This window comes from Podarcis bocagei (genome assembly GCF_964188305.1).
Source record: "Podarcis bocagei genome assembly, chromosome: Z".
Classification (NCBI taxonomy): Eukaryota; Metazoa; Chordata; class Lepidosauria; order Squamata; family Lacertidae; genus Podarcis; species Podarcis bocagei.
In genome coordinates this window covers 42558409-42582146 of record NC_138140.1, presented here as the reverse complement: position 1 = coordinate 42582146, position 23738 = coordinate 42558409, and the positions used below count along the sequence as shown (strand labels likewise).

Sequence of the window (23738 nt, the reverse complement as noted above, 5' to 3'; positions counted from 1 at the left end):
GCAAATCCCCACCAAGGCAGTTCCAAGAGTTGAACTAAGGACACAAGTTATGGCCCTAATCCGATTCCAGCATAAAAACAAACAAATCTCGAATCACCTTCCTGACATCAATAGCTTCTCAAGGACACTTTGTAAAATACCAGGAGCAATGGTACGTGCTCAGTTTTCAGCAAGCCAGCATAGTTTCTAACCCACCGAACTAATTAATCCATCAGACAGGGCAGGTTAATCATTATTTTTAAATAAATAAATAAACAAACCCAATTTCAAAAAAGAAAATTCTGTTAGGCATCTTTTTAAAATACCCTGGTTTAAATACAAAATCTGAATTTAACAACGAAAGTTAATGTCTGCACTTAAGGTCTCTTAAAACTGAATCTGTGGCCCTCTGTGGAATAAACCAAGTTAAAAGTCTGTTGAATGAACTGGGCAAAAACTAGAATAAAAGCTGACTTTTGCAGTGGTGTGATTCATGCAGAACATTATGAATTGGAAGAATCCCACTGCCCTAAACTCAAGGCAATTTAGTTTAGCATTTAGTAAACTGACTTTTTTTAAGGATGCCATGTTAATCTTACATGCTGTATACAATATATATATTTCAAGTTACTGAAATAATCATAACTTAGCTGAACAAATATTTGATTAGGCAAAAGAATTCAATAAAGCACCACTACAGCGTGGTTTAAATGTTATATTCAAACCAATCTGAGGCTTAACTTGGAAATTATTTTTTATTCTGATATTTATAATCATTTTAAGACAGGACAACCCAAAACCTTACACTTCCTGTTCATCTTGAGGTGCTGAGAAGTGGTATACTGATTTTTAGAATGCCTGAAGAGCTGTGTGCATGGATATTATTTCATTCCACTCCATGTATTAATTGCTTCCTATAAAACACCTTGGGACGCGGGTGCCGCTGTGGGTTAAACCACAGAGCCTAGGACTTGCCGATCAGAAGGTCGGCGGCTCGAATCCCCCGACGGGGTGAGTTCCCATTGCTCGGTCCCTGCTCCTGCCAACCTAGCAGTTCGAAAGCATGTCAAAGTGCAAGTAGATAAATAGGTACCGCTCCGGCGGGAAGGTAAACAGCGTTTCCATGCGCTGCTCTGGTTCGCCAGAAGTGGCTTAGTCATGCTGGCCACATGACCCGGAAGCTGTACCCGGAAGCTCCCTCGGCCAATAAAGCGAGATGAGCGCCACAACCCCATAGTTGGTCACGACTGGACCTAATGGTCAGGGGTCCCTTTACCTTTACCTTTATAAAACACCTCAAAGTGATCTAGCAATGAAAACACCAACTGGGGGGAGGAGGCAGACAATTACACATATAAAGACAAAATCAAAACCAACACAGAGCCAACTGGGATAAAAAGTGTTCAGTTAAAAGTCTTGTTGGAAAAGGAAGGTCTTTAAAAGCTGCCAAAAAGACAATAGAGATGGCACCTGTCTGACAAGCAACAGGATGGGGAATTCCAAAGGGTCTGTGTGCTTTCTAGAGAAAGTCACCTTAAAAAGTTAATAACCACTCTGATATTAGATCTGTCAAGAAGTAGTGTATCTACTCTAGTTGCCCAATTTGACCTGCACTGCATTTTTCACAGGCAGCATTCAGATGATCAAATCTCAGCCAGGATATGAACATGCTCCATGTGTCTACACACAGGTGCTCTGTTCTTCTCTTTGTGCAAGCAGGGAACCATTATGTCCACGGTCTTCCAAATGAGCAGAAATATGAAACCATGGTATAACGTCAGCACCCATCTATTGGCTTGCTTGTTTTATTGTTATTTATTTTATGGAATTTGTAGGGTGCTTGGTTGTGAACAGAGCCTCTAAGCAGTTTACAAAAAAATAAAAATAAAACAAGCATTAAAATTATCAATAGAAGACAGTTAAAAAAAAAACAGGAATTGAAAAATCCCAAATATAATTAAAACCAACAATAAGCTAAAAACAGGTTAAAGCACGTTTCCTTTTACGTGTCTGGACAGGCTTGACCACAAAAAAATGTTTTTAGCAGACACCAAGAAGAGTACAGCAAAGGTACTAGCCTAATGTCCTCAAGCTCGGAGTTTCAAAGTGTAGACACTGCTCCACTAAAGGACTGGGTTTTTTTTGTTTTTTACAAGGGTGGAATGAATATTATGTGCCACCTGTAAACAGAGCCAGTTCCACAGATTGATGCAATTGAGTAGGCACATACAGGGTAAGGTGATTTCTCCAGTAAACAGGCACCAAGCTGTTAAGGGCTTTATATAATAATATTAATACTTTGAACTTGGCCTGGTAACAAATGCTCAGCAACTAGCACAGGTCTTTAAGTGGAGGTATTATGTGCTGACAAGGTCTCAGTAACCCAGCTGCTAAATTCTGCAGTAATGGCAGTTTCCAGATCAAACACCATTGTTTGCAAGCCATTAACTAAGAGGCTCATTCCTGTCTCGGCTTATTAAGCAGAGATCTGATTGTCTGCCCACAGCCATTATGTTACTTATTAATTTTATGAAGCACTTGATTCTGAGAACTCTCTTTGGAAAAATACAGCAGCAGAAAATGTTCCATCCCACATTGCTGGGCGTTTGAAGTCAAACGACTCTAAATATGACACAATAAGTCGTGTGTATTGCATTGATTGTTTGCAGACTATGAATATTTAATCCATCAACAAAAGAACGGGGCCATTTACATCCCATTCCCTGCAGAGAGTAGGTGTTGTCCAGTAATCACCAACTCTTGCCTCTAGAAAATTCTGGGCCCTTAAGAATTCTGTTCTGGGAGTGTTTGGTGTTTACAGGGGAGCATCTAGGGAAGTCAAGTCAGGGCAGGTAAAGCCTAGTCCGGTTAAGCAGGTCAAATCACAACAGACAAGATCACACCAAGCAGCTAAAGTCTAGCCACAAGCAAGCACTCTTTGCATAGATAGCGAAGAAAAACAGGACCTTGGTTAGCTCCAAGTGTTAGGTAATGATTCCTTCAAAAGCAGCTTGAAGAGTCCTCCCGGCAGGAAGCTATTCTCAAAGGAAGGGTTATGCAGGTTGCTAATGTGGCTTACTCTGCCTCTCTAGAGCAGCTGCCTAAGTTCTTTAAATGTTATCATGCTATTTTCCTTTCTTTGACTTCTGCAAAGCTGGGGAAGTGGAGCAAGGGACTCATCCTGTGAGTCTGCAAATGGGCTGTATCCTCCAGCTGGGAGTGCCCCAAGTAGGGTGCTGATTATTTAACTCAAAAGAGACCTCCATTGAACACTGCAAAGTCCCAGGATTAGGGGTTACAGCATTAAATGCCGCAAATATAAATAAACGTGGGGCTTCCTTCAGAGAAAACATATTGGCTGTGAGTCCTGGAAGACCTGCTCCCTGCCTTACAGGCTTTTTCTACCTGGCCTGGGAGGGCAGGGCCCTGACTGACTCCAGCTACAAAAGCCAAGGCTGCTGAACAGACTCTTGTGTTGGGGTGTAGTTTGCTGGAAAATTGTTGCTCATGGTTTTTACATCTTTATTTTAGATCTTGTTGCGATTTATGTGGAAATTGTTCTGTCTGTTTGCGTATCATCATTTGTTTATATTAACTTTGTATACTGCCCTTCATCTGTAGAACTCAAGGCAACTCACAGCATAAAAACACAAGATAAAAACACAAAACACATGATAAAAAACCGTAACAAGAAACTGAAACCTCCCTCCCCCGCCCTGTCCACAAACACCTTAAAAAGGGGGGTATAAGATATTAATCAGCCCAAAGGCTTGTTTGAATAGGAACGTTTTTGCCTGGCACTTAAAGGTGTATAATGAAGGCACCAGCCAAACATCCCTGGGAAGAGCATTCCACAAACTGGGAGCTACTGCAGAAAAGTTCTTGTGTTGGCACACTCTGGACCTCTCATAGAGGAGACACACAAAGAAGGGCCTCGGGGAATGATTGCAGGAATCGAAATGGTTCATATGGGGCAAGGGCGTCCTTGAAGTACTGCGGTCCTGAGCCGTTTAAGGCTGTGTAGTTAAAAAACAGTGCTGTGAATTGGACCCAGAAACAGTGCTGTTTGGCCAGAATTGGTATAATATGCTCAAACCGACCTGTGCCAGTGAGCAACCTGGCTGCAGAATTCTGCACCAGCTCAAGTTATAAGGCACTGCAGTATTTTAAATGTTTTATTTATTGTTTATGACTGCTTTCATTACGTTGTAGTTATATATTGCTTTAATGTTGTAAGCCACCTTGAGCATGGTTTGAATTGTGGAAAGGTAGCATACAAATAACATTAAGTAGGACTTTGCCATTGGTTTTCCAGGAAACGATCTTTCTTAGTGTCCTTGCATATGTACAATGAACCAAAATAGAGCTCCTTAATTTTATTGTTGTTCCCCTGCCTAATTTTTTTTCTTTTGAAGTGCAAAAGCCTTGCGGGCTCTATCACAAGAGGTGTGGGATTATGATCCTTGGCAAAAGAAAGGCTGTATTCAGTTGTAATCATCTTTAAATGATCAAATAACTTTGAAGTAGACATTCTGAAACTTCATTTAAACCTGCCTTTTCCCTTAGTGATTTAAATAATGGCCCAAATCAACCCATCCCCCCACCAAAGGCTTGAGAAACAAGCATGTCAGGAAAGGCAAAAATAAGGGGAATTGTCAAGAACTTAGCGGGTGACTATATTTGACCAGAGGAACGTGGGTGGCGCTGTGGGTTAAACCACAGAGCCTAGGACTTGCCAATCAGAAAGTCGGCGGTTCGAATCCCCATGACGGGGTGAGCTCCCGTTGCTTGGTCCTTTCTCCTGCCAACCTAGCAGTTCGAAAGCATGTCAAAGTGCAAGTAGATAAATAGGTACCGCTCTGGCAGGAAGGTAAACGGCGCTTCCGTGCATTGCTCTGGTTCGCCAGAAGCGGCTTAGTCATGCTGGCCACATGACCCGGAAGCTGTACCTCGGCCAATAAAGCGAGATGAGCACCGCAACCCCAGAGTCGGTCACGACTGGACCTAATGGTCAGGGGTCCCTTTACCTTATATGTGACCAGCAGGCTGTATTCAGGTTGGCGAGTCACAAATTGTGCAGGTTTGCGTCACCTTCCTAAAATCCTGACTTCCCAACTCAGTGCAGGAAATCCAGAACATACTCCCAATGGGTGGCCGTCCATTCTTGAAAAATCTCCTGTGAAGCACAGCCCACCAACCCTCTAGGTCAGAGGTGGGGAACCTTTCTCAGCCTGAGGGACATATTCCCTAACTGTGTGAGCCACAGTCCAGAGGAGGGCAGAGCCAGAGGTAAAACTGGACAGACCAAGTGCTCTAAATCTATACTCTAGCCTTCATCTGGGCAAACAAGAAACATGGTTCGAGTTCCAGGACACATTCCAGCCAGGCAAAAGTATTTCAGGAGGGTAAGCAACAGGGCTGGTAAGGGGCATGTGGCCTGGGAGAAACCAGAGGGCCAGTCATCGGTCTGATGTTCACCATCCCTGCTCTAGATAGTTATTTTCGTAGTTGCTCTATCAAAAAGTTTCACCCAACACTCAACTAAAATGTACCCTAGCACAACATTAGATCTAGCACTACCCTCTACATAAGAGAATAGAAAGCTGCCTTATACCAAGGCAGATGACTTAGTCATCTAGCTCAATGCAGTCTGCGCTGACTGGCAGCAGCTCACCAGGATTTAGGCAGAGGATGTTCTCAGCCCTACCTGGAGGTGCTGAGGATTGAACCTGGGGCTCTTCTGTGTGTAAAACAAATGCTCTGCCACTGAGCTATAGCACTTTCCCTCCAAGGCAGCAGAGAGAAGCAATGCTTTGCCCATTGAGGGACTCAAACCAGTGACATCCTGAGTGTATTAGTGGCTGACTGGCCAAATACACACCACAGAGGTCCCATAGTTCATAAAGGCCCATCTCACTGGCATAATCCTCACAGAAGAGGATTAGAAAAATTCTTGGAGGCTAAGACTATCCATGGCTACTAGCCATGAGGGGCTATGCTCTGCCTTCATAGCCAAATGAAATAATGCTTCTTCAGCTCTGAAAACTGCAAGAGGGGAGAGTGCTCTTCTTCTCGGGTCCTGCAATTTGGCTCCTCATAGACATCTGGCTGGCCACTGTGAGAACAGGATGTTGGAGTAGGTGGGCTATTGGTCTGATCCAGCTCTCTCTCCTTATGTTCTTATGCTCCCAGCTAAGAAACCTAAATCACATTGCAAAGCACCAAATAATGAGGCATGCCCTCCCTCAAAGAATGCACTCAAAGTCCTAACCAGTTCTGCATCTTGAACCTGCTTCAAGGGGGGCTGCCCAGCATTCAGTTGAACGGCACACACATGCGCTTGCACAGGCTCCCAAGCTCACGTGAAAAGACTTTGCATTTCACGCCCCCTCTCCTGTGGCATTTCTAAGTCTGAAGATTCACTCCTTTCTGATGGGACCACATCAGTTGTGCTATCAAGGCTAAGTACGTTAAATGTGGGGAATGCTCTTGCTGATCTTTGAGAAAAGGGACATGAATTCACATTTGCAAGCAGCAAGTAGTGCCTCACATTCTCCAATAGGTGAAGGGTAAAGGGACTCCTGACCATTAGGTCCAGTTGCAGACAACTCTGGGGTTGCGGCGCTCATCTCGCTTTATTGGCCGAGGGAGCCGGCGTACAGCTTCTGGGTCAGCATGTGGCCAGCATGACTAAGCCGCTTCTGGTGAACCAGAGCAGCGCACAGAAACGACATTTACCTTCCCGCCGGAGTGGTACCGATTTATCTACTTGCACTTTGACGTGCTTTCGAACTGCTAGGTTGGCAGGAGCAGGGACCGAGCAACGGGAGCTCACCCCGCCGCGGGGATTCAAACCGCTGACCTTTTGATCGGTAAGCCCTGTGGTTTAGCCAATAGGGTGTGGCAAATAAGAAAACCCATGGCAAGAAAAAACCTCATTCAGTTAATTTGTTAAAAGAGGAGGAAGAACACAACCAGATTAGCAGCAAGTTAACTCTGAACTAACAGCTGATTAGATTTGTTAATATCCAATATGACTTCTTTCTTTCTTTTCCTTATTTTCTTTCTTTCTTTAAAAAAAACCCTTCTCTTCTGCAATATGTCTGTCCTGTTCCCACAACTGGCATCAGAAGTTGGCACGGTAGGGCATCTGCCTTAAGACCACACCACAACAGAGGGGCAGCTGATGACCCTTGAATCTTTTCCCCAACCCTGAGCCAACTCCTTGCTGTTGCGGCAGCTCCCTGTTCTTCTGCTGTTCTCTAAGTGCACAAGCATTTCCAAAAGCAAGGACAGGTCCATCGCTCAGCAGCAGAGTATCTGCTTTGCATACAGAATGTCCCATGTTCAAGCCCTGGCATCTGCAGGTAGGGCTGGGAGAAGCCCTCTCTGAAACGGTGGGGAGCTGCTGCCAGCGTAGACATACTGAGCTATGTGGACCCAATGGTCTGACTCAGTATAAGACAACTCTCTGTTTCTAACAGAAGGTTTTGCTTGCCTTTCTATTTCTTTATGCCCAGAGATACAGACTGGGTTCAGAGGGAGAGGGCAAATGAATGGGCGGGGGGGAGCAGGGTGCAGAGGCAGATTTAGGGGAGTGTGACTGGTTTGGTCACACTGGGTGCAGAGCCTTGGGGATGGCACAGCTATGATTTAGAATACATTTAAGAGTGCAGTAAGTTTGGCATGAATTTGGTGCTGAATTTTGGCATCACGCAGGGCACCACTAAAATCTGAGATCCCAAGTTCCATCACTGGCAGTTGGCCCACTCAATCTGTCCCCAGGAAATCTGCCTCCCTGATTTAAGGAACTGTCAAGTTCTGCCCAGCAACGAGGCTTCCATATTCAAAAGCTTGTGATATATTGTATTTCGGCATCTTATTATATCAGTGTTGCAGAAATTCTCTCTTAGCACAATCCTATGCAACCGGGATAGAGAAATGGTGGCCCTCAAGATGTTCCTGGGCTCCAACTCCTCTTAGCACCAGCCAGCAGGACCAACGGTCAGGGATGATGGGCGTTTGAAATAAATAACAAGGACACAGGAAGCTACCTATGAGAGATTCAGACCACTGCTCCATGTAGGTCATTACTGCCTTTCCCAACCTGCTCCCCTCTAGACCGCTGGACTACATCTCCCATCAGCCTCAACCAGAAAAGTAACTACAGCAGTTATCTAGGCAGGAGTATTTCCCAGACCTACAAGGAAATGCCAGATTGAATTGAGGCTCTTTGGCATGGAAAGCACAAGTTCTACTGAGTTAAGGCTCTCCTCCACCTTGTTTTACACGAAGGCCACCTAACAGGGGCTGAGGAAGGCTGGTCTACACTGGCTGGCAGCAGCCCTCCAGGTAGGAGTGTTTTGCAGCACTGCCTTGGGGTTGACCATGGGACCTTCTGCATGCAAAGCAGATGCTCTCCCACTGAGTTGCAGGCCTTGCTCCAATAAATGAATGGAGTAGCAGCCTGGTGACCACATATTCAGCCTACTCACCAATAGGGCAAATTAAATCCTCTAATAACACAAGGCCACTCAATCAGTGGGGGGAAACAGCCCCGTGGCCTCCAGACCAAAGGAAACCAAGTGATACAAACCAAGGGTCTCCAAACAGCAATAACCTAAGCCTCCTCCCCACAACCCCCTCCCTTATTAAAAACAAACAAGCAGTGGCGATTTTAAATAGAAACGGTCCCAAGCTTCTCTGCTCAGGCATGTGGAAAACAGCAAGGCTCGCCTTTCACCCGGAGCCTCCTCCACTCCCGTTGCAAGCTTAAAAAAAAATAAAAAATATTTCTGGCCTTGAGCTGCAATGCGAACGCCGGGGCTGCAGGTTGAGAGACAGGAGCGGGCCTGGGGCGCGTGCTGCATGTCCAGGCGATCAGGACTTCCCCAAACGACCCAATACCCACCCCCCGACTCTGGTTTTTGCAAAAAAGGGGAAAAGGGGACCCAAAGAGTGTTGCGCAAAAGGCGACACCCAGTTACACCCCGTTCCCGCGCGCGGTCCTGCCCCACTTGCTATGGGCGCCCCTTCCCCAAATCCACACCCTCCTTTCCTTTCCCCTCGGCGAAGAGGCGCCTCACCCACAGAATCGGAGAGGGGGATCGCGCTGGGGCGCGGCTGAGTCAAGGCCTGGCGCATAGTGGCGGGCCCTCAATGCAAGGTGTCCGGCGGGAGCTACCGGCCGCGGCGCATCCTCCTGCGCTGCTCGAGGTTCATGCTCCGGGCAACAGCAGCGGCTCCCTCCAACCACCAGAGCCGGTCTGTGGCGCTTGCGCAAACTGGAGAGACAAACCAACCAGACCAGCTCGCTATAAAATGTGGGCAGGGGGAGAGGAGAACCTTCCTGTTTCGCCACGGTTGGGTTGCAGGCGGGTTTGCTACCTGTCGTCCCGTATATTTCCCATGCGTTATTCCATGCGCAAGATTCCAAGCTGGGTGGCTCCTTTCCTTTTTTAAAAAAAAGAAAGAAAGGCGCAAACATGCAGAAATCAATAGGAGAGCTCGAGAAATCATGTGGTATGTGTGTGTGTTTTTAACCGATTCAATAACTTTTGCCGCGCTTGGTAGCCTGATCCTATACAAATCGACTCGGATGTTTCTCCAGGTTCCATGCGACTTAAAAACCTTTGCCCGAGGCGCGTGTGCGGTCTCTCCAGGTTCCAGGGCGAGTTGCCGCAAACTAAAAATCAGTTATTAAAAACCATCAAAACAAATTGCAGCGTGGGTCCTGAATGGCCCTTGGACTGAAGGAAGTGAAAGAGAACTTACAATTTAATGCACAAAAATTACTAATCTTTGCAACAAGGAAATGCCACTTTTCATATTAGTAGTTTACTGTTACGTCTAAAATAACCTTAGAAAAACACAAGTGTGTTCTCAGCTCTTGGTCCTAATGATTAAAAATTTCCTCCTTGATTAATTTACTAAATTGTTGGTTGATTTGTCGATCAGTTGAGCCAATTAAATATTGCTATCCTAGATATTATGAAACAACAACCACCCAAAACTCTTATTTTTCTTAGTGGTGATGATAATAAAATTGGCAGTACTAGTAGTAATAAATCATTATCAGGAATGCCTCAGTGGTAGAAGATTTCCTGGTTGGTCTAGCCTAGATGACATATGAGATACTTTTCTATTACTTGATTTTACAGTAATTATTCTTTTGGAACTTTGTGGGCCAATGAAAAAAGAAGATCTGGATTTATGGGGGCATTTTGAGGAAAAACACAATTACTTTAAAAATATTGTGAATCTGCAAGTGCTTCTATATGGGGTAATTGGTTGCAGTACTTAGCTTTTTGCATTCATAAATTATTCTTTGGCATCTTTTAAATTAACGTACATTAACCTTTTTCTAAAAAAAGTTTAGCTTTGGATTTCAAACATGCAAGTGTACTAAATGTGAATTAATTACCAAGGCATAGCCAATGTCCTTTTTTGTTCTTGGTGATTAATTTCTAAAAAGAGCAACATTTGCAAGCTCCAGCCCACCTAGGTATTCTACTTTCCAATTCCAGAAGTATGGAGGTTAGCTGCAGTTACTCTGTAATGGAGGAAAAATGCACTTGGCACGTGATCAGAGGCATTCTGATAATTACGACTTTGCATTCTCAACCAGATCTACTGTTGATCCACAGCTCAAAAGAATTCAGCATGTAATACTGTGCCTCATTTAGTGATAGGCACATCTATTTTGATGCCAAAACGAAAACCAGCCCAACATTACTGAAATGTTAATCTTTTTGGAGTTCAGCCAGCAGCTTTAAAAATCCTTGGTTTTTGTGATCAAGGGACACTGAGTGGGGCAAGGTGGTGATATCATACAACCCTAACTATGTTTACTCAGAAGTAAGTTCTATTGAATTCATTGGGGTTTCATTCATTGCACCAAAATATGTGGGATTGGGATTGCAACCATAACTGGGTTAATTTTTGCATTAAGACTGAGATTGCAGGCCTACCCCGCTTAAAGTAAAATCTATTTCTTCCAAATTTAAGCAGTTTTCTCCTGTTAATTCTGTAGGAAGAGTGAAGGATTTCCTTAAGACTGAAAACCCATGCACACGTACCTGAGAACGTGAATATGTGGCTAAGGGGCAAAAAAATGCCAAGAATACTTATTTAATAATACAACAGAAGTCTAAATTAAGAGTGGGGAAGGCAAATGTCAAACAAAACTGAAACAAAATTTGGAACCACCGAGTCAAACCATCACAATTTGTGGGAGAAGCCTAGCTGCTCAGTCGTGTACGCATCTACTCAGAACTAAGCACCATTGGAGTTGGGGGGGGTTTACTCTCAGTTAAGTGTGTACAGTGGTACCTCGGGTTAAGTACTTAATTCGTTCCGGAGGTCCGTACTTAACCTGAAACTGTTCTTAACCTGAAGCACCACTTTAGTTAATGGGCCTCCCGCTGCCGCCGCGCCGCCAGAGCACAATTTCTGTTCTCATCCTGAAGCAAAGTTCTTAACCTGAAGTAATATTTCTGGGTTAGTGGAGTCTGTAACCTGAAGCGTATGTAACCCGAGGTACCACTGTATATAGAACTGTAGCTTAAGTCTATAGTCATTAATGATGATGATAATAATAATAATAATAATAATAATAATAATAATAATAATAATAAAAATTGTAAAGAAGTAGGAAAGTACAAGATGAAAAAAGCAAGGCAAAGGAAAACAACAAAATATAAACCTCAAAAAGAAAAGTTAAAATAACAACAGTGCAAAAAAAATAGTGGGGAAACCACATTAAGATTAAACCATGGGTAGACAATGTGGCCACCTCCAAATTCTCTTAAGCCACAAATCCCATAATTCCTGGCTACTGAACATGCTGACTAGGGTCGTTGGGTGCTGTGGTCCTGCAAAATCTGGAGGGGACAACAGAGGTGGCAAATCTGATGGACTCCCAGAGTTGCAGTGGACTTGGGTTGATGTGATTCGGAGTCAAAGAACACCTGGAGGGCCACAGGTTCCCCATCATTTCATGAAGCAGAAGATTACCACATGTTGACAAAGTTTCTTTGCAACGAATGTCTCTATTGAAAAGAGCTGCTGCCAGTTTATAACCTGCCTTTTTCAGGTTGTGCCCATGTTTGGATGTGGCTGTCGCTGGAAGAGATAACTGTGGCACATTGCCGCAGAAGATCCAGTGCCTCAGGACAGAAGGGGGCAGAAGGGAGTCAAACAAGATATTGAAATGAAACCTGGGCCATCAACTACTGTAACACGACGCAGCTAATGCGGACAGCAGCCTCAAACCAAAATAGAAAACATTTTGGAAAGCATTGCAGAGGAGACAGTGTGTGTGTGCTGCTTCATGGAGCAATGCAGGAAAACATGCTTCATTGAGGCTGTAATTCATCTGAGCCTTTAATTGCGACAGGATATTGTGTGTCACAGAATGTCCCTATTCGAAAGGACTTTCTTGTTTTTACTACTCTTGGGAGAGGGGGCTCGGGGGCGGTGAGAAGTGTTTGACTTGGTGTTTTTAGGAAGAGCTAGGGAGGAGAACATAGTGGGAAGTTAGTGTCATCATCATAATAATATAATAATAATTTATTATTTATACCCCGCCCATCTGGCTGGGCTTCCCCAGCCACTCTGGGCAGCTTCCAACAAAACACTAAAATACAATAACCTATTAAACATTAAGAGCTTCCCTAAACAGGGCTTAGAAGATGTCTTCTAAAAGTCTGGTAGTTGTTGTTTTCTTTGACATCTGGTGGGATAGCGTTCCACAGGGCGGGTTATTGGTAAGTTAGCAGAATAAGTCCATTTATTTTCCCACCTCTGTCCCTATTTTCCAGGGACAGGCTCAGAATTACGAAAGCTATCCCAGCTTCTGATTTGATCCTGGAATGTCCCTATTTTCCCCGGCTATGCATCTCAGAGCCAATGTGTCCCGTGGGGCTTGTCTCGGTGGCAGCATCCTCTTCTCTTCCTCACCTGCTTTCCAGCGGTTGCTATGAGCTGCCCAAGGGAGGAGGCCAGCAGCAGCGGACATGGAGAGGCAATGGGATGCTGCCTCACAGCTGCTGCAGCCACTGACACCTGGGACAAGCGCCGGTTCATCCTTTCTCCCAAGCTTGGTGGCGGCAGCACTTGCGGAGAAATAGGAACATTCCAGGATCAAATCAGAAGCCAGGATGGCTTTCATAATTCCGGACTGTCTCTGGAAAATTGGTACAGTTGGAGGGTAAGTCATTAATATCACCAGACCGACCTTCTCAGTAGTGGCTCCCTGCCTGGGTAATTCTCTCCTTTGGGAGGCATGCCTGGCACCATCACTATCTGCTTTTACATGCCAGGCAAGAAACATGCTTATTCACTTAGGATTTTGGACCCTAGATTTCTGGTTGTCTTTCAGTGGGGTAGGGTTGAATTGGATCTCTCTCTCTCTGTATTATATATATGTGTGTATATATATATAGATAAGCATTTAAGGTTGTTTTCAAGCTTGCTTTTACACTTGTTTTCAGTGTTTTATTTTTGAAATTCTCTTTGAACAGAGAGCTTTCTGCAAAAAGCGACAAACAAACAAGCACATACGATGGTGATGCCTTTGCTTGTTGTGGCAGGCATGTGGATAATGGGATATGTCCACTTCTAACCTGATAGTGCCCCTCCAAATTCCCTCTCCACACTGTCCTTCTTGGCTCTTCTCCAGGGATCTTCAGATGGTTCCTGGAATTATGGGTGGTTGGGAAACTGACACTGCACGAACCCACCTCTGGCCTGTCTGAAGGCAAAGTGATAAATATAGCAATGTCGGACCGTGAAAGCAATTTTGGAAGCATTCAGACAAGGGGCCTCCCCATGACTGACAGGGACATATTGGCACGTACATTTCTGTCTGTTAAGATCTGATTATTTTGTAACGCTCTATAAACAGGTGATCCTCAGCCTCCCAAGGCAGAAAGATTTCCTTCCGGGCAAGATTTTTGGTCTTTCCCCCTCTCTGGGATATTTCATGCGATAGGCTGCTTTTTACACGTGAATGACTTCTGGTGGACGAGGGCCTGAATTCTTGTATGGAATCCTGCTGCGTGATCTCAGTTGCCTGATGAGAGCAATCGGCTTGCTAGTCTCCTGCTTACATGCTCCGTCTTTGCTGCAGTCTTGAAAAGCAAAACTCGTCACCTGGTGATAGTCGCCAAGCCCCTGCTCCTGCTTGGTTTTTCTTTTCTTTTTAAACCACTGAACCAGCTTGTGCAATGGGATTGCTGGATAATTCCAGGGAGAGGGTTCAGTGAAGAGAGGTGACTTGCATTATTAGACCAGGAGTTGACATCCTGACATACTAACCATCTCATATTTTTTCCCTTTTTTCACCATGGAAGTGAACGCCACCTCTGGAGGTGCCAAGGACCACCCGCTCAACTATCACCAAATGTCAGTAAGTAAACAACCCCTTAGAGTAATGAGGAATAGATTTCCAGAGGTTCCTGTTAGCAGAATCGTACTCATTGTTTCTGCTGTTGATGAGCAGAGCAGAAGGTTTGTCCACACTCTCCTCCTAAGTGTTGGAGGAAGAAAGGGGGAAAGTATGGCCATGCATCAAGCAAAGCTAGATTCCCACCCCCCGCCCCAGATGTCGGGAGGAAAAGACTATCTAGATAATTGAGAATTAGTCAAATAATAATAAGAAGAAGAAAGGTCTGCATGCATGAATTGGCTCATTGATGCAAATAATTAACTTGTCTGTCGAAGATGAAAAAGAACCAAGCTCATGGAAAAGTGCTCCATCTGAGTGCTTTTATTAGAACCAAAACATCAGCTCAGAATGGTACGTTCAGGACCAGCTCTACAGTTAGGTAGAGTGAGGCGGTTGCCTCAGGTAGCACATACTGGAGGATAGGAAGTGGTGGTGAGGTGCTGGATAACAGAGCTGTGCTGCCCTCAGAGGTGGTGAAGGACACTGTTCAGTTGCCAGTGTTGAAGTGAGATTATTTATTTATTTATAATAAATATTTCCCCAGCCACTCTGGGCGGCTTCCAACAAAATATTAAAATACAATAACCTATTAAACATTAAACGCTTCCCTAAACAGGGCTGCCTTCAGATGTCTTCTAAAAGTCTGGTAGTTGTTGTTCTCTTTGACATCTGGTGGGAGGGCGTTCCACAGGGAGGGCGCCACTACCGAGAAGGCCCTCTGCCTGGTTCCCTGTAACCTCACTTCTTGCAGTGAAGGAAGTGACAGAAGGCCCTCGGCGCAGGATCTCAGTGTCTGGGCAGAATGATGGAGGTGGAGACGCTCCTTCAGGTAGATTAAATGCTGGGCCAACTGACTTCTGTACATGGAATTAGGAGGGTGCACCATCTTGTCCATCATGTCAGGCATCACAGTGCCTTGGGCTGGCCCTGGGTACATGGGGTTCCAGGGCACTTGACTGAGAGCAGCTTAGCAGTAACAGTACAACAGCATCTTGCCCCACTTGTGGTGGCACTCTTCCATCCAGGGTACATCAGCTCTGGTGTGTATCTGGTATGATGGATACAGCACATTGGGTTAGGAGCATTAAAATATGTTATCCATTCCACTTGGGATGCAACTAAAGGAAGGAGTGGTGTCTTTTTTTGGGTTGACATAGCAGAGGTGATACCTAAACTAGCTCAGAGCCAGTTTGAGAACATGTTATGGGATGGGGGACTTAAAGCTGCCTAACTTCCTATATCTCTGGTTGTGAAGTTAGAAGGGTTGTGGTGATGTGGAACTCTGAGATCACCCAAACTGGCAAAAGAATAACTTCCGATACCAAAAGGCAGCCTCTGACCCTTTGCAGATGGCTTTCGCCAGTTGCCATATTTAGTCAGGAAGGGAATTCCTCTTCCCAAGGTCATATTGGCTAGTAACTGTAGGGTTGGTTTTTGTGCTTTCCCCTGCAGGCTCTGACTTGGCTTGCTTCCACACTAGCATTCGGGAACTTGGATAGTCACCTGTCTTTTGCTTGTCTCAAGTGGTTGGCTTGATCAGTGACAGTCGGTCAGAAAGAAAGCTGCTGTACAGGATACTTGATAGTTCTAGAACTGGTGTGGGAAAGGTGTTGTCCTCCAGATGCTATTGGACTCCAACTCCCATCAGCTTTAGCCAACATAGTCAATGATAGGAGATGATGGGACCTGTAGTCCAGATACACCGGGGGGGGCACATCTCCCCCACCACTGGTCCAAAGGCTGGTTCTCATATGTATTATAATGCTTGATGACTCACCTCTTGAAGACTCATTGTTTCAATGAGTTGCAGGAGTGCTGAGCATGGTCATTGGAGCTCATGCATTGGAGCCCATGCAAGGCAACATGGACTTTCTGTCAGTGGCAGCTCGTTTACACATTGAACTCGTCACTAGAGGGACATACATGTGGGGAACCGGTCTGAAGGTTCTTTGAATCAGATGCACTCTGCACTTGTGAAATAAGATCTCACATACCCACACAAGGGGGAACAGATTTAACTTTTAAGCAGTTTTTAAAAAACCTATTCCTTAGCTGTTGAGTGATTTTGCTTTGAGTTGATCCTTTGTTGGCAAGGGAATGGTGAGAATTTGACTTTCCACAATTTGCTAGCCCAGAAGGAAAGCTACAGAAGACAAGGGGCAACCTTTGGGCATTTTTATGAGACCAGATTTCATTTCTATGGGAAGGAAAACCTTGCAAAAGCATAGTTAAGACCCATTGATTCAAATGAGAGAGATTAATGCAGCAATTTTATGCACAGGTCCTTGGCAATAAGCCTAATTAGTTAGCTCAGTGAGACTTCTCATTTGGCATGCCTAAAATTGTACTATTAATCTGGTATTTAATTCTCCCACTGAAACTCATGGAAGTGCTTTCAGGGGGGCCAGATTGTGATTTTAAATTCCTGCATTAATTTTTTGCTTTCTCTCTCATCTTATGTGACTCATGCACTGATGATCCATTGATGAACAGGCTGCCCTATGTGAACCCATTATGTAAGTTACAGGAAAGGCTTTTTCCTGGGTCAGCCTTGGATAGATGGATCAAATTGTCCTAGCCAAGTTGCTCCATCATCAGGTCTGAAGTGACTGACTGATGGCAAGTTCAATATTCAGAAGTAACCTGTAAAAACTCTGGGTGGATTGTTGAACGGTGGACTTCATGAAAAGATGGCCGAATATGAGATGGACTTGGCAGGTTCAAGCTTGGAACTTTTTTGGTCATACAGTCAGAGAGCTTGGAGAGGGCCTCAAAGGGCTTCTAGTACAACATGGAGCTATAATACACCTGAAAAAGACAAACATCAATCATGTCTCCAGGTTTTCCAGGCAGCAGGGGATCCAGTTAGAGGGGGTGGAGAAACTTGATTCTGATGGCAGTTAAAATTATCAGTTTTTCTGATCACCTCCTCTGTAGCTTTCTATTGCTTCAGGCACACCTTGGTGACAATTCTTGCTTTGCCATCTTCTTCTTCTGATCATCTTAGAAATACAGGGGGTTAGGAATAAAAAGGAAGCACCACACACACAAAAATGAGGTGTGTGGGGGTTCAGGTTGAGGAGGTGCGGTTTCCCAGAGCTTTGTGCTATTTCTCTTTAGTGTGCTTTGGTGCTGCTTTGGCTAAATAAGGAATGACACTCACAGCATGAAGATTGGAACTAGAAGGAACGAATAGACATATAGGAAGCCGCCTTGTACCAAATTGGAACATTGGTTTGTCTAGCTCAGTATTTTCTCCAAGCAGTATGGGGAACCTCTGGTTCTCTAGATGCTGCTGGACTACAACTCCTATCAGCCCCAGCAAGCATGGCTACCTGATCTACAGTGATCAACAGCAGCTATCCATAATAGTTTCACACCAGGAGATGTGGATAGAAGGGACCATCAATTTTTGTTCTCAGTTTCTTATTTTGCCAGTCTTAACTTCAGTTCACCACATTTTGCAGCAATTTGCATATTAAAAAAAACCTCATGAAAATTCACTAGCATTTTAGTGCATTGTTTCTATAAACACATTTTTATATGCAGTCTTGACATATTTTTGCAAGCAATCTCACCATATATAATGTACTTTTAAATGTTATCTTCAACAATATATTTAATTTTATGCATGTTTTCTCCTTAAATGTGCATTGCTTACTCGGAGCACTACATTGTGAAGCTTAAGCGTGAAGAGATGGTTGTGTTTCAATTCATATAATTTGTAAACAGCATAGATTTAGCTTTACATGTGTACTGAATCAAAATTCTCCTCCATCCCTACCTGGTGCTGCCTGAGCTATGGACCTTCCCCAAAGGATAGCAAAAATAAGGACAAACCATTTATTCCAAACCATACTCTCTGGGGGAGAGAGAGAGAGAAGTAAATAAACTGTGCCTTTCTCAGAGGCATACTGTACGTAGAGTCCCTTGTGCCCTTGGCAAGGAACTATATTGCTCCCTGAAAACTGCAATAGAATTGAGCAATTACAACATTTTACATGACCCAAGTGCTCAAAGCATCCAGAGTGAGGGCAAGGTGAAGTAGAAGGGCGGAAAAAATTGCGTGTTTTTGTGCCATGGTGTGAGAAAGACATAAAGCTTCCCCCACATTTGATCTTGCTGCAACAGCAATGGCACAGCACCACACACATAAATGTCCTACACCCCATAGTTTGATAGGTGATTTTTGCACACCTTGCCCTGGGCTTGCACCCTTGACAAGAGCTGGTTTCACCAGCCCCTAGGTACTTCTCTGGCCTTTCTGTAACATAAGGAGCAATGATGAGAAAATGGAAAAACTCCAGCTAGTGAACTCACTGGAACTCACTGGCATTTATTTTTGGCTAATGGAATATCCTCCATTAGTGGGGAGGGTGGGGGAGTGGAAAGAAAGACAACAAAAACACTGTTCACATGGTGTGTGTCTGGGGTTTGCTTTGTCATCGTTCCAGGAAAATAAGAATGAAGAGGCAGCTCAGCGACACGGCAATGAGGAGGAGGAGGAGGAAGAGGGAAAGAAAGAAATGGGCAAGAAAACCTGGGGCGATATGGCCAAGGGTATGAAAACCTTCCTTTGGAATCCTGAGACAAGGCAGTTCATGGGCAGAACAGCTCACAGCTGGGGTAAGTCCAACATTTCCTCCCACCCCATCCGAAACGGGAGGCAACCGTAGCAGGATGTGGACAGAAGAATAAATGCAGGAAAGCCTTGCACTGATATCATTTGCACCCGCTTAGGCTTGGCTACTGTTGGGAATCATGGACTGGTGCCAAAGATGGGGGTAAAGAAATGAAGGTGGTATGAAGGGAAATGGAGTTACAGAGGCTGTTTTGGGAGGCTGTTCCAAGCCACAATGGGCAGTGAAAGAGGCAGGGCAGAGTCTTGTGAAGAAGCATGAGATCTTTCAACGTCTGAGGCTGATGTGGAGTTGAGTCCGTGAAGGTCATGGCAGGGATGTGTCGGGGTTTAAGGGCGATACGAGAAGGGCTTTGAAGTTATATAGCAAGGATGGGGACCCTGAAAACTTTAGGGTGGCCATTTATTTATTCTGCCCCCAAAGGCAAAAAGAACCTATAATTGCAGGTGGTAGTGCTAAATGTATGAGCTACGATTTCTGGTGTTCTTATACCCTACAACATTTATCTAATGAAAATAGGGACGCCCCATTCCATAATGATAATTTTACTATTTGTACCCCACCTATCTTACTGGGTTGCCCATCCATCCTGGGCAGCTTCCAACACATATAAAAACATAACAAAACATTAAACAAACTTTCCTATACAGGATTGCCTTCGGATGGCTCAGTGGGTCAGATAACTCCATACCCTCTAACATTTCTCCAATGAAAATCGGGACGTCCTAAGGAAAGGGGGACATTCCAGGATCAAATCAGAAACTCAGACTGCTTCTCTAAATCAGGGACGTCCCTGGAAAATAGGGACACTTGGAGGGTCTTGTGTTGTACTTCCACTAACAGAGGCAGTGTGCCTTTGGGTACCAGTTGCTGGGAGTCACAGGTGTGCAAAATACTGTTGCCTTCAAGTTTTGTTTGCAGGCTTCCAGTGAGCATCTGGTTAGACACCAGGCTCTTCTTATATATATAAGAAAACTGGGAGTGATCCTGCTTCTTAAAGGAATTATATTAGTGATGATTACCATGTTGAATAGAAAATTGTGATCAGCGATGGCTGGCACCCATTGGAACTGAGTGGAGCAGAAGACAGGGAGACCAACAGAAGGTGGATCCAGAACCAATGACAGGCAAAGCCCAATCATTCTTATTTTGTCCCCATCCTCCTCCCTGCTGAGTTTTACAAGGACGAACGCTAAGACTAAGGAAGAGGAAGAAAGCAGACAATGCTGCTTCCTGGACTGGTTGTAAGTAAGAAGGCAGGCAAGTGGCCAAGCCATGACTTGTGGGGCAGTGCCCCATTTGCCCTAATGAACCATCCTCTACTGATTCTAGTACCGACATGGGTGGATTACCAGGCTGCTGGAAGGGGCAGAACCTGGTAGTATGGTACCCAGGTAGTGAAGAGCTCAATTGGATAGAGTGTGGTGCTGATAGCACCAAAGTTGCAAGTTCAATCCCCATATGGGACAGCTGCATATTTCTGCATTGCAGGGTTGGACTAGATCAGCGTTTCCCAAGCTTGAGTCTCTCCAGCTGTTGTTGTTTTTTTTAACTACAATTCCCATAATCTATAGCTAGCAGGACTGTGGTCAGAGTTGATGGAAACTGTAGTCCAAAAACAGTTAGAGCCTCAAGTTTGGGAAACACTGAACTAGATGATCCTCAGGGTCCATTCTAGCTCTACAATGCTATGATTATATTTGCCAGGCTAAAATTTGACACCCACACCCTTGGGGTGGCTTCCCAATGCCAGCTAAGCAAGGCACCGGACTTTGGGAAGAAGGCACGAGGCTTTAGCAGGGTCCAAGAGCCCTCAGGGCTGTGGGTGGCGCTGCGATCTAAACCACAGAGCCTAGGACTTGCCAATCGGAAGGTCGGTGGTTCAAATCCCCGCAACAGGGTGAGCTCCCGTTGCTCGGTCCCTGTTCCTGCCAACCTAGCAGTTCGAAAGCATGTCAAAGTGCAAGTAGATAAATAGGTACCTCTCTGGCAGAAAGGTAAACAGTGTTTCTGTGTGCTGCTCTAGTTCGCCAGAAGCGGCTTAGTCATCCTGGCCGCACGACCCGGACGCTGTATGCCGGCTCCCTCGGCCAGTAAAGCGAGATGAGCGCCGCAACCCCAGAGTCGGTCACGACTGGACCTAATGGTCAGGGGTCCCTTTACCTTTTTAGAGCCCTCAAGCCTCCTTCCAAAAGCTAGGTAAGCACTAACTTGGCCAGCAAACTTTTTCAACAGGAGGCCAGTCCACTGTCCCTTAGACCTTGTAGGGGGCCAGATTATATTTTGGGGGGGGGGGGAAATGAACGAATTCCTATGCCCCACAAATTACCCAGAGATGCATTTTAAATAAAAAGACGCATTCTACTCATGTAAAAACACGCTGATTCCCAGACCGTCCGCGGGCCAGATTGAGAAGGCGATTGGACCGGATCCAGCCCCTGGGCCTTAGTTTGCCTACCCATGAACTAGACTTGGGGAAGGAGGCAGAAAGGTAACCCTTTGGCTCCTGCGCCCTTTGTGGTGGAACTGGTTGCACTGCCCTCAATCCACCACCGCTGCTGGTAATGGGTGTTGGAATTTATGACATCTGTATGACATTTATTTTCTGTTACCCCTGCCCAAGGAATGCAGGGCAATGCACATTCCCCTCAACATTGAAAAAACAACCCACGGTCCTCTGAGGTAGATTAGAATAAGCAGCAGAGACTAATCCAATGGCCACCCAGTGATGTTCATGAAGTGATTCAAAACCAGGACTCCCAGGGTTCATTCTGACACCCTAGCCAAAATGCTACACTGTATTTCAAGGCAAATTGGTGAATGAGAGAGAGAGAGAGAGAATTTGGGTGCAGGTTCTAGATCCGAGGGAATGCCAGAATTAGCACCAATTAGCTTGTCCTTGTAAATTATTAAAAATGTTTTAAAATAAAGGAAAGAACAATCACAGTTGCCTATTGCATTGACGCTTTTCTATGCTCCAGTAAGGGTTTCTTGCCCTCCCCACCCTTGCTGGCCCCTTGCCAAAGCCACTAACAGGTCCAAATTAAGTTTGCTCTCCTCCCCGCCCGCCCCAGTTTGTTCTCAGACCTAAAAGTTCCTCTCAGCATAAAAGCCTCGGGAACGTGGAGGTGAAAGGGCACATCTGCATTCTCAAAGATTGTCCTGAAACTGGACTTGGGCTTTTCCTGGGAAATAAACACACAGAAATAGGTTGGGTTAGAAGTTTGCTTCAGTACCATTATTATTTCTAAAGCCCCTGGGATTTGTTCTCTTGAGACAATCTGTCCATCATCTTAGGTCTCTGGTCAGGACAGAGCCTAAAGGCAAACAGGCATTTCTGTGCTGTAACCACACGTCTATTTTTAGGGGGGGTTCAACACTTGATTCTTTGAGGCTGGGTCCCTGGTCTCCTGACCCTTTCTCCTTTTGAGGAGGGGTCGTAGCTCAGTTGCAGAGTATCTGCTTTGCATGCAGAAGGTCCCAGGTTCAATACGCAGCAACTCCAGGTAAGACTAGGAGAAAACCCTGATTGAAACCTTGGTGAGCTGCTTCCAGTCAGTGCAGACAGTACTGAGCTACACACACTACACTTGATCTTAGCCAACAAGCTAAATGGATGCATGTCTGTCTCAGCATAAGGCACCTTCCTATGTTTTAAAGAACTTGCTTTTAAGAAATTTGCTGACATGCAGCAAGGCATAGGGGCAGTAAGATCCCCGTCACTACCATTTTAATTTGCCCAGAGGTACTTTACACCTGTATGCAAATTTGTGGCATGGGACTGTGCAGAGAGTCCTTTAAGTACCTAGCAAACCCCCTGGTAACATCAGGGAAGAGCATTTCATACCATGCACCCCAAATTATTTTCTTCCACATGGCTTAGGTTTGCTAAGCAAATGTGCTTTGAGTACTACCTGATCCAAATTAATAGCAATGATAATTTAGAATTACCATCATTATTATTAAGGTAAAGGGACCCCTGAGCATTAGGTCCAGTCATGACTGTCTCTGGGGTTGCGACGCTCATCTCGCTTTATTGGCCGAGGGAGCCGGCATACAGCTTCCGGGTCATGTGGCCAGCATGACTAAGCCACTTCTGGCAAACCAGAGCAGCACACGGAAATGCTGTTTACCTTCCCGCCAGAGCGGTACCTATTTATCTAATTGCACTTTGACGTGCTTTCGAACTGCTAGGTGGGCAGGAGCAGGGACCGAGCAATGGGAGCTCACCCCGTCGCGGGGATTCGAACCACCAACCTTCTGATCAGCAAGTCCTAGGCTCTGTGGTTTAACCCACAGCGCCATGCCCATCCCTTATATCATTATTATTATTATCACCTCTCAGTTACCAACCTACTTCCATGCATAGTGGGGAAACATTACTTTATATATATATATTTCCATTTTATGCTTCTCCTTCTCTCACCCACAACAACCCTGCGAGGGAGGGAGGTTAGGTTAAGAAGCAGAAACAGCCTCAGGCACCTAGGGAGCTTTATGGTTGAGTGGGGATTTGAACCTAGGTCTCTGAGGTCCTGGTCCAGTACTCTAACCACTACACACTACAGTAGCTCTGGAAACATTTCTGGAAACATTTACCTTAAACATATATCTATATCTATTGATCTGTCTATCAATCTTATCTCCTTAAAGGCATGCATCAATATTGC

The 23738-nt window shown here is 45.0% G+C and overlaps 2 protein-coding genes and 1 long non-coding RNA gene across 5 annotated transcripts in view; 1 reads left to right on the top strand and 2 right to left on the bottom strand.

The window, feature by feature from the left end:
- The window catches only part of TMEM255A (transmembrane protein 255A), a 33591-nt gene extending 24357 nt beyond the window's left edge, over positions 1-9234 (bottom strand). Inside the window, exon 1 of the mRNA XM_081179060.1 lies at positions 9066-9234. Coding sequence (XP_081035186.1) covers positions 9066-9123 — 58 coding nt within the window. The 5' untranslated portion in view covers positions 9124-9234. The remainder of the gene's footprint in view (positions 1-9065) is intronic.
- ATP1B4 (ATPase Na+/K+ transporting family member beta 4) overlaps positions 1-23738 on the top strand; it is a 40327-nt gene that overhangs the window by 9074 nt on the left and 7515 nt on the right. Inside the window, exons 1-3 of one of the 3 annotated variants that reach the window (XM_081179053.1) lie at positions 9376-9501; positions 14334-14389; positions 18883-19054. In XM_081179053.1, coding sequence (XP_081035179.1) covers positions 9465-9501; positions 14334-14389; positions 18883-19054 — 265 coding nt within the window. In that variant the 5' untranslated portion in view covers positions 9376-9464. Of the gene's footprint in view, positions 1-9375; positions 9502-12274; positions 12293-14331; positions 14390-18882; positions 19055-23738 lie in introns of those variants that run through there. The other 2 variants (XM_081179052.1, XM_081179054.1) reach the window with 2 other exon arrangements.
- On the bottom strand, positions 244-4122 carry LOC308578614. The gene is made up of 2 exons (XR_014004035.1): positions 1275-4122; positions 244-904 (listed from the first exon to the last, which is right to left on the bottom strand). It is a non-coding gene; the product is annotated as an uncharacterized lncRNA (long non-coding RNA).